This window comes from Morone saxatilis, unplaced genomic scaffold (genome assembly GCF_004916995.1).
Source record: "Morone saxatilis isolate NCDOM2014 unplaced genomic scaffold, NCSU_SB_2.0 Contig15, whole genome shotgun sequence".
In the NCBI taxonomy this organism is placed as follows: domain Eukaryota; kingdom Metazoa; phylum Chordata; class Actinopteri; family Moronidae; genus Morone; species Morone saxatilis.
In genome coordinates, this window is record NW_023339707.1 from 5,699,737 (window position 1) to 5,709,930 (window position 10,194).

General features: G+C 42.3%; 1 protein-coding gene across 1 annotated transcript in view; it reads right to left on the reverse strand.

Moving 5' to 3' along the window:
* The window catches only part of agrn (agrin), a 247,613-nt gene that overhangs the window by 97,540 nt on the left and 139,879 nt on the right, over window positions 1-10,194 (reverse strand). Inside the window, exon 4 of the mRNA XM_035656665.1 lies at window positions 4,801-5,016. Coding sequence (XP_035512558.1) covers window positions 4,801-5,016 — 216 coding nt within the window. The remainder of the gene's footprint in view (window positions 1-4,800; window positions 5,017-10,194) is intronic.

Consider the following 10,194-nt stretch of genomic DNA (forward strand, 5'->3'; position numbering starts at 1 on the left):
GAGAGAGAGAGAGAGACACTGATAGAGTAGGGGAGGAAGCGGGCCGTGCTCATGGCCAACTCTCTAGAACACACTCACACAAAATCAATCTCCATTGATCACTCTCTCGAACCCCAGTCACCTCACTCACACACACACAAACACACACACTCCACTTTTTTTGCATTACTTGTTGCAGTCCTTCAAGAAAAAAAAAGTAAAAAAGAAAAAAAGAAAGAAAGAATGAAAACTCCATGTTCCACTAGAGTGGCCACACAAGATGAGTTCTGCAGCACTTCTGTGGCTCTCTCTGGGAAAGGGAGTGTATTTACCACTCTGCTCCAAGTTCAATATTAGGAGAGCCAACATGGTGCACGTTCCCCAGCTGATTGTAGCGTGTGCATGCCCATACACACACACTAATATGGACACACACATACACACACAGTTGCCCAAATGTCTCTTGTCTCTCTAAACCAGAAAGTGCTTCTGCTGGCTGTCTCTCTCTCTCTCTGTCTCTCTTTCTATTTCGGCCTCCGAGTTCTTTCTTTTCATAACTGACCGCCTTTTCCTTCTCGCCTTGTGTTGTTATCAGACACTCCTGCTGGGCCAATTTAAACGCGGCTTCTCCTTTTAATTTCGATAATATCAGAGGCCATTATCTGCTCACCGCCTGCCTGCTTGACCGCCACAAATGCAACCCCGCCCATCCCAAATCATCCATCTAGAACAAAAGGAAGATAATGAAGAAGCTGGCGCAGAGCTGGTCTGAACCATTAAGGTCTAGGTTATGTGAATATTAGAGCGGAGCACTGGGGGCAACTAAGTGCCCACGCCTCAACGTTGTGTAGGTGATTTTCTCCTGCCCTCAGGGGGGGGGGAGTTACCTTGGCACTTAACTGTTGTAATAGTCAGTTCAGTGTTTTAGAGCGAGGTGCTAAATGAACGTGGTTGAATGGGATTTTTCCACTGCTATGCCAAACTGAGCTAAGCTGAACCGTGCAGTCGGAGGAGTGGGAATATATGGGCATCTGTCAATAGGGGAGGACTGGGAACAAACAAGCCACTTATTTGGAGTAACAACATCAAGTGAGCACACCCAATATGTTGGTAAAAAAAACCCTCATTGCACAGGAAAAAGTGCAGTGGGACAATTTACAGTTTACCTTCCTTTTCTCCTCAAAATGAATTAGGCTAACCTGATCATGTGACTGCTCATACGTCCTGCCTCATTCGACTGTGTTTTAGTTTAGTTTAGTTAGTTTCCTATCCAAAATCTCAACAATTTACTTGAGTGAGTACAGATGAATATTGCTTATGGAATTTTCCATTAACATAGGCCGATTTCCCTGCAAGACTTTCACATTTTCATCTTCTGAGTCTGAATTGGGCTTAAGAATAAGAGGAAGATTGTGTTATTTCTTCTCTTAAAAGTTACACAGTCTCGCTTTAAGTAAGTACCAAAATGCTCACATTGTAAAATGTAGAGGTGTCAACAAGCTGCAGATGTCAGGGTTGATACTCCTCCTCTTTGCAAAAACATACCCCAAGTCTTAGACTTGTATTTAGTGCTAACAACATGCTCCATATAACTCCAGTCCCTTTAAAAGGGGGATAATCTGTGAGAAAAAAAACTTCTTTTGTGGCTGCACTCCTGAGTGCCAGATAAGACTCCCGAGTTGATTTGAATTGGACATGACGGCTTCTCAGAACGGTAGCCAATTCACTTACCCCAATGAAAAACCGCCATTCAAATCGAATGAGTCAAACGAGGCTTTGCACAAAAGCACCAATCCAACCGCCCACACTATTCTTAAAGTTAAAAGCTCTCCCATTCGCTTAGCTCTCTCTCCTCTCGCACCATCACCCGCTCTTCCTTCTTCCCATCTTTGCCTCTCTCTGCCTCCATCAGCTCTGACAACTCCAAGCCAGAGTGACCTGTCCAGACCCTCTGTACTGGTTGAATTTATTGGAGGCAGAAAGAGAATGAGAACCTGTCACTCGGCTTCCCCTGACCTCCTAACACCCCGTCTCTCTCTTTCTCAGACACACACACACATACATCCTGGCAGACATGCATGTATACCATACTGCACTCTGGCACCTATAGTTCTACCTACAGTACCTGTATAAACATATAAAGTACAAATGCAAATATTCTTCAGTTCAAATATAAATAAAAGGTATAAACGTGTCTTGATTAATATTAAACCTCAGCTTACAACTTGGCTGAACCTTCCTTTGAATCTTTGGTCGGCTGCCCTTCTGAATACTGTCTATTGACAAAAGTCCATTTGCTATGTGTGGGAGCTTTAACAAGGCTGCTTCAATAAAAGGTAAACAAACCTACAGATCACAGCTAGCTAAGCGGTTGGCACCTACTTGACTATGTCTGCTTGTATTGAGTTCACTGGCACACACAATGCAACAAGAAATAAACAGCACTGGTGAAAAAGGATTGCAGAATTTATAGATGCAGTGTGGCCTGCAAAATGTTAATGTTAATTTGTCACTTCAAAACATAATATCTAGATTTCCATTTAATACATGAACTGGTGACTTACAGATTAGACTTTAAGGTCACCTGCATCAGTACCTGGTGGCTTATTCAGCATACGGAGTCTGCAAGCTCTGGGCAGATCCACCAGTCAAAAGAATGTAACCTTTGCAGATACAGTTCTAAAACTAGCCATGTGCGCTTTGGCAAAGTAAAGAGTGACTTACACTCTCCACCTTTCTCACAACAGTTACCATTTTCACTCAAAAGTAGATAAAGTAAAGATAGGAAAACACACTTCTTCACTGTTTACCTTCTTACAGTTCAAGTACATAAGGCGGTAAGTCTACTGTGATGGACACCATGCACTGATTGCAGATTTAACCTTTTAAATAGACTAAAGACAATAAAACATCCAGAGCACACTTGTCTCCATTTCACACTCGCAAGAGCTCTGTGTTCTTTTCAAAGGAGCCAGATTCACTGGTTACATGGAAAAGCTGACATAAAAATTGCCTTACCATTAGCATCAATTATACAGGCCTATTTAAAATGCAGGCAACGGAAGAATGAAAAAAAACAGCTTTTGACTCCTTGTTGCAGATGTGACGTGATAACAGCAAAAGTCTCTGTTCTGGTACTGAGCATGCAGTTATTATCAGCAATACTATCATTAGTATCATCATTATTATTATTTTTTACTTTAATCTTTTTTTGCAAGTGACTGCCTGCTGTTGTTGCCAGGGGTAATTATGGTGCCTCTGTTGGCCTTAACCCTCCATAAACCGTCATTACAGCACTCACACTACTTTCTCTCCCTGGATTTAATCCTGTATTCTGTTCATCCATTCACTCACTCAATCACTCACTCACTTGCTCTTGCATCCCCCTCGTTCTCTAAATGTTTCATGGCTCATTCCTCTTTCGACATTGTTCCCTCCCTCGCTCTCCAGATGCCTCTCCACTGTACTCTCTGTTCCTCCTGTCTCTCTCTCTCTGTCTTTTATATCTCTTTATTTCCTCTCTGCCAGTGGTGAGCGGTCACCAAGCTTGTTATTAGTGCCAGGTCCAAGCCAGCACTGTAATCAGACCCCTGGAATTAGCAGTGGGCCCACACTGGCAGGCGGGCACGACGCTGACAAAACACTATAGTTATTATTGAGGCTGCTGCAATGTTGCAGCTTTGGCAGGAATCCGCCGCTCCCCTCAGAGCCCTGGATCTTGATGGGCTTTGCTAAAGAGAAGCAATGAGAGGTACAGCAGGAGTGCAGGCACCCACCAGGGGCTAAGGGATAAAATACACTCTGGATGGCTACCAATGGGAGCAGTGAGTGGCACACACTCTGTTTGTGAGGGTGCAGGTGGCGCTTAAGCGCTGGGAGCGTAGCCATATTGGAAAGACAATAGATTGGACATAATGGGAACGTGTTTCAGTATTGGGGGATAAAGATAGGAAGGGAAAGCCTGTTGTATTAGGATAGGGTGTAATAGAAATCCATTTACTTGACAATAACAAGCAATTTAGCGTCACTCAGAGACTTACAGATTTGTGTTAGGCTGATTCAGTCCCAAATCAAAACAAAAACCAGATCAAAATGTCTATTATTTCATCTAAACCTCCACATTCGCCATGCTTTGAAGGACCAGTGTGTAGGATTTAGTGGCATCTAGTGGTGAATTTGCAAACCAACTGAATACTGCTCTCAAAAAACTGTGCTGTCAAGAAACTGTGCCCGCAAAAAATCCAAAAGGCCCCATTTAGAGCTTGTATTTGGTTTGTCCATTCTGGGCTACTGTAGAAACATGGCGGCCCCTTCCTCTATAGATAAATGATTCTTCTTTTTTTAGGTGATAATACAGTAATGATAACCTAAATGTTACAAAGCAGCAAACCTATACTTCATGGCTTTTAAATTCAAACTCTCACAGAGGTTTAATGTGGTCAGTCTCAGATTGTTTTCTGAAATATTGTAGATTAAGTGGACTTCTGGGATTGATCTTTTCTGCATCAAAGGCACCAATTTGATCTCTAAAAATGTTCAGACACTCTATATACTAATGTTAACACTTCAAAAGCATGTTCTGACATAAAAAAAAATGCTGCTAATGCTAGAAGTTTTTGAAGAATAATATCAATATGTTTAGAGTGTGGTGTTCATAAATAAATACAACAGAGCAGATGAACGGTCGACTCAAACTTTTCTTCAAATGTACAACTTGTGTTCTTTTTAACTATGAGCACACAAAGTGTTTAAATGTTAAACGTTAAATTGACATGACTATCTCTATGAGTGGTTGGCTGGTTGGTAGATAATGGTACTTACAGCAGGGTCCCTTGCGCAGCACCTTGATGCGTCGCTGTGAGGTGCACTGAGATTTCTCCAGCTCGCACTCGTTGCTGTAGGTGGACGCATCCGAGCCGCAAACAGGCGCCACCAAGGATGGACATTCCATTCTCTTGCAGATACACTCTGCCTTGGATGGATCAGTCTGGTCACGCTCACATACAGCGCCAAAGCCACACAGCATGCCTCTGCAGCCTGCCGGACAAGAAGAAACAAAGGAAGAGGTGTTAAGATTGATATAAAACACAAATTCAAGGTCAGTCACAGCAGATCAAGGCTGAAAGCATGAACTGATTTCATATGCACAAATCTATTCAACGTGTTTCCCTCAAGTTTTCATGAGTGAATGCAAAGAAAGTTTATATTGTAACACCAGACAGGCGTGTCTGAACAGACTCATCTCAATATGCGTCAGCCATTGGGGTCTTTGTGCAGAACTCTACACAGTTCAGCAACACAAATGCATCAGGGATTAAATGTGATCCTGGCGTAAAGCAAACAGATGCTCTCAATTCATTCAGGGAAAATCTGTCCACCCATGCAGAGCAAGCACAGTGTGTTGTTGGGAGTGCTGAGCCCATTGCAGAATTTGGAAAAGCTTCAGTGTTCGAAATTTTAATAAGTCAGCAACAACATTAAAATCAATCTACAGGCCGCAGGCTGATACACAGTCTTGGACAGTTTGTTTTCAACCTCTGAGGAGGCTGCATTCTTTGAAACATCAATGATCCACCGTTCAGCAAAACATGGAGGGACAGCAACATGAAGAAAAACCAAGGTTAGCCAACACTTCAAGGCTGCACAAGTCAGGCTACAACAACTCATAAGACTTTGATCCTAAACTTCCCACTGATTCATTGGCTTTGATCAAGTGTGAAACAGCAAACCATAAACTTTGTCAGCGGCTGCTGAATGCACAAACAAACAGGGAGTACCTGTGTGCGTATGTGCTCGAGTGGTGTGTACATAACATCAACTTAGAGAGTAATTGACCCGTGTTGTGGCAGCTACAGCTGCTGTGGCTCTGCGCCCACTTTGAGGGCTGTTTGGCAGCCAGCTGGCATGACGTCCTTGCCTCAGCACTGGGGGGCGTTAAAAAAGATGCCAAGCTCTCACAGGTAGCCAACCTGATCGTAAGTCAGTGGACTAAAGCGCATAAAAATCCACTCAAAAAAACAATTCTTGGTTGGAGGGGCGAACCACCAGTGTCACTGCTGAGGATATACATGTCACACACTCACACACACGTGCACACACACAGCTATTTCTTATCGCTGGCTCTCAGGCCAGGACTGAACGCAAAGCAGCATGTCCACTTGGACTTGCTGGCAGATGGCTTTTGCGGTACTGTGATAGACATACACACACATATACACAAACTCTTTGTGTGCAGCATAGACAACTGGTCCAGCATCTGCCCAAGGCATCTCATTCAGTCTCTCTCCTCATACCGAAGCACAGTGCGTGAATGTGTGTTTGTGTGTGTGTATGCGTGTGTGTGTGTGTGGAGTGACAGGCGAGGAGGCTGTTTTTGACTTGCCCACTGTTCCCTGTGGGAGAGCGCCTGACAGCTACCTGAGCTCACTCTCTTTTGTACCAGGGGAAAAAGAAGCATGTGTGTGCGAAGCTATCCATGAATGCATCTGTATTTCTGACAGAGTATGTGTGTGTGTCTGAGAGGTGTAGGCATTAGGTGTCTCACACACACAGACACACACGTGCACACACACATACCAGACACAGCCCAGGTGCTACCATGAAGCTTGTCATGACTGGCGCCACTGCTCTGCAATCACGCTTCACCTAATGCTGTCTGAGTGTGTGTTGTGGTGTGTGTGTGTGTGTGTGTGTTGTGTGTGTGTGTGTGTGTGTGTGTTTGTGCATGTGAGTGTTAGTGGGTGGCTCGGAAGCGAAGCCATGCAAGCAGAGTGACAAGAGGTGAAATTCAATCGAAATGTGTCAGATGTGTACAAGAGAGAGGGAGGGTGTCTGATCGTATGACAGGGTAAAATAAAACACAAGACACTGAGGTTGCAGGTGACCTAAGAATGATTTCACAGTTTTAAATGTTTCTGCTGTGTTTCTTAACACTATTTGTAACACCAGTATATTCTAGTGAAATCATAAAACAAATACTATTAATATTGTCATTCAAATAACTCACAAAAAATACAGATTGTAAACACTGACAGTGAACACACCACCTAAAGAGAGTAAAAAACATGAATGCCAGCAGTGGCTTGTAACCAGATCTCTTCTGAGATGTTTTCCTATAAGAAAATCTCAGTCTAGCCTCGAGCATAGCTGAGTGACAAAAGACTGACACCAGAGCTGAGGGTTCTGTCAAAGTGAAGGTAAGTAAGTGCTAGCTCTGGACCGAGTGTACAAACTGCATACTTATGTACTGGGAGTTTTTTCCTGCGAGAAATCCTCCTGGTACTTAAGCAAAGTTAAATGTGACACTTCCAGTCTCTTAAGAACAGAAAGAAAACCTTGGTAGTTAATATGAACGGCGTTATCTACCATGGCTGAAAACAAAAGTACATCACTCGAAAAAAAACATTGTAAACAATAAACTTGAACAGTGCTGGCCCTGGCTCAGTTTGATTGGCAGGTGATCTCTGGGAGACCAGAAACAATAATAAAAACAGCGAGAATCCTGTGGACATGTCCTGGAGACAAATAGACATTATTTTACAAAAACAATTGTGATAAAACGTAATCTTCAGGAAGCCAATGTTAAGCTTTTTCCACAACTGTGTCCTGCTACTGCATGGTTTGGCACTAAAACGAACACAGACAAGCATTTACACACAGTCATCCATTTACATATTAGTGTACCTAGTAGGAATGGCTGACTGGATGAATACATCCAAGTATTCAAGTCAAGTTTTGTTGTTTTATGTTTCTAATTCAACAGTCTTTTTGTATGTGTCGAGTTTGTTGTAAAAGTGTATTTTAACGATTAGTTAACAACCAATAAGCTAGTCTTAGTTTGGTAAAAGTAAGAAACTTGAATTCAGATGGTGAACAGTTATATTTTTGTGTTAAATAAGGAAAACGGGTGTAAGAATATTTCCTTTCTTGACCTTTTGCGATGTTATTTGGTTTATTTTTTGGAACATAGCAAACTTGCCGCTCGCAATTAGGTAGCACAGTCTCTACGGTTGACGGAACAAGCTAGCAGCAGCTAGCATAAATGCTTAAAATCTCACTGAGTCATGCCCATTTCCTGTTTGCCTCTTTGATGAATTAAACAATGAATGAGATGTCCACACTTGGTGAGAAGAAAGATAGAAACAAAGATTATTATTATGGTGGTTGATTCATTCAAATGAAAGCCGTCCTGTGCATGACTGTACCACATTAGCATGAGTGGGCTACTCTGGCTGCCACCTGGCAAATTGCTCACACAGATTAATAACACAAAAATAATGGTGGCTATTCCATGTACATTAGTTTTCACTAGTTGTACTTAATGAAATGGTCAGTGAACGTCAGACCTAATGGTTCGAGTTAAAATGTATGTAATTCACAGAAAATGTTCATTTTAGTTTTACAGCCATTTCTTTGGTTATAAATGCTCACTGCCAACTATTTTTTCAGGTCCCAGGGTTTCATGGCCTGTAAATGTGTCCACCAGCACTGTTCCTCAGGGATTATTTAAAGGCCTAGCTTCGAAGTCTCCTTCATTTTTAACAATTCCAATGAACCAATAAAGATCAGGAATTTTCCATCGGGATAAAAATGTATTGGACTACATTGATTCCCTATGTGCTGATTGTCCCTTACACGAATACAGTTTAAAGAAGGTCTCCAGCATTGAGACAGGGACTTTAAGTATAATTTTCTTTATATTATGGAAGCTGTGACACATTTAGAAAGGTCCTCAGTACAACACTATATATTTTTATGTAGGTATAGCCTATTAAGAGAGTTCAAGCCACTTTGCTCTGAGGTAGGCACAATGCCATCCGATAACTTAACCTAAAACCCTACGCAATGAAAATCAATTTCTGGTTTTGTGCTATAAAATCTTGCACCGTTACAGACACTTAATAGCAGTTTAAAAACATGGTCCTTAAGTGCATGCAAAGGTGTTTGCTTTTGTTAACAGAATTGAACAAGCACACTTAATTTCCACACAATTTCCAGCATGAATGTAATTCTTTGTGCAAAGCAGAGCAATACATGTGTGTCTATGCAGGTGTGTCACCGGTCTGTGTAAGGGTAAGGGAAGGTAATCTCCAGCCCTGCAGCGTTAACAGCTTCATTTCCATGCTGTTTTTTTTTTTTTTCGACTGGAGGCTGAAGAAGAAAATCCCATTGGGGAGAAAAGACAGCATGTCCAGCTTGCGCTTGTCATGGCATATGTCTTGTCCAGGTAACACTACATCCTGTGTTTGGACGGTTCATCTATTAAATATGACATGGTGTCAGAGCCTCAAGGATGCTCTCAATGCGTCAGTGGGTTGCGAAAGGAAAGGGATCGCGCCGCCGTGATTAAAGCCGCAGCCAATAAATGTCACGGTTAAGGAGTTGAAAGAAAGTCTAACATAGTTCTCTGATGGCAATATTCCACTGATTCTATTGCCAGTGCTGATGCTTGAGGATTCAGTAGGCACTATGGCGATAAACATTTCAGTTCATTTCTTTAGTAGATCAAAGCACATGTCATTGTGCAAAAGAATAAATTCTTTTTTGACCATTTCACAACAACAACACAGTTGACATGGTGCTTTCAAATCCAATCCCAGTTTTAAATGAATATTTGATTCCACTCATGGTGAATGGAAGATACACATTTCATCATTATCCTTGCAACATTTTGTGCTAGTTCCTAGCTAAGATTCAGACGGAATCAGACAGACACAGATTCAATACATATGCCCCAAAACCAGTAGTTCCTATTACTTTGAGATTGTTTCTACTCTGTGAAGAAAATGTCCCCACAGCCTGTGTTTGTGGTGAAATGCTCTATCAGTTTCATTGTTTTCCTGCCTTGTTGCATTTACCTCAAACAAAGTGAAAAGGAGAGAAATGGACTGTCGTGGCAAGCATGAAAGCGTTCAGACCCAATAAGGCTTGACAGAATCGCCTTGACAAACTCAAAATGGCTACTTTAGGGAAGGAACACTATTCTCTGCAGGAGGAAGGGGGGGGGGGGGGGCTGTCATGTTTTTGAATTATTTCACAGCAGTCCGGTATGCTTCAGCTGGAGAGGAAAGGAGATGAGAACAGGGAAGGAAAGGAAAGGTATGCATGAATAATTAACAGTCCTGAACTTTACATGGCTGACAAGAATAGCGGCTGAATTATCCGGGACAGCCGGGGCAGTGACACACAAATGGCAAACGTGTTGAATAACCCGTT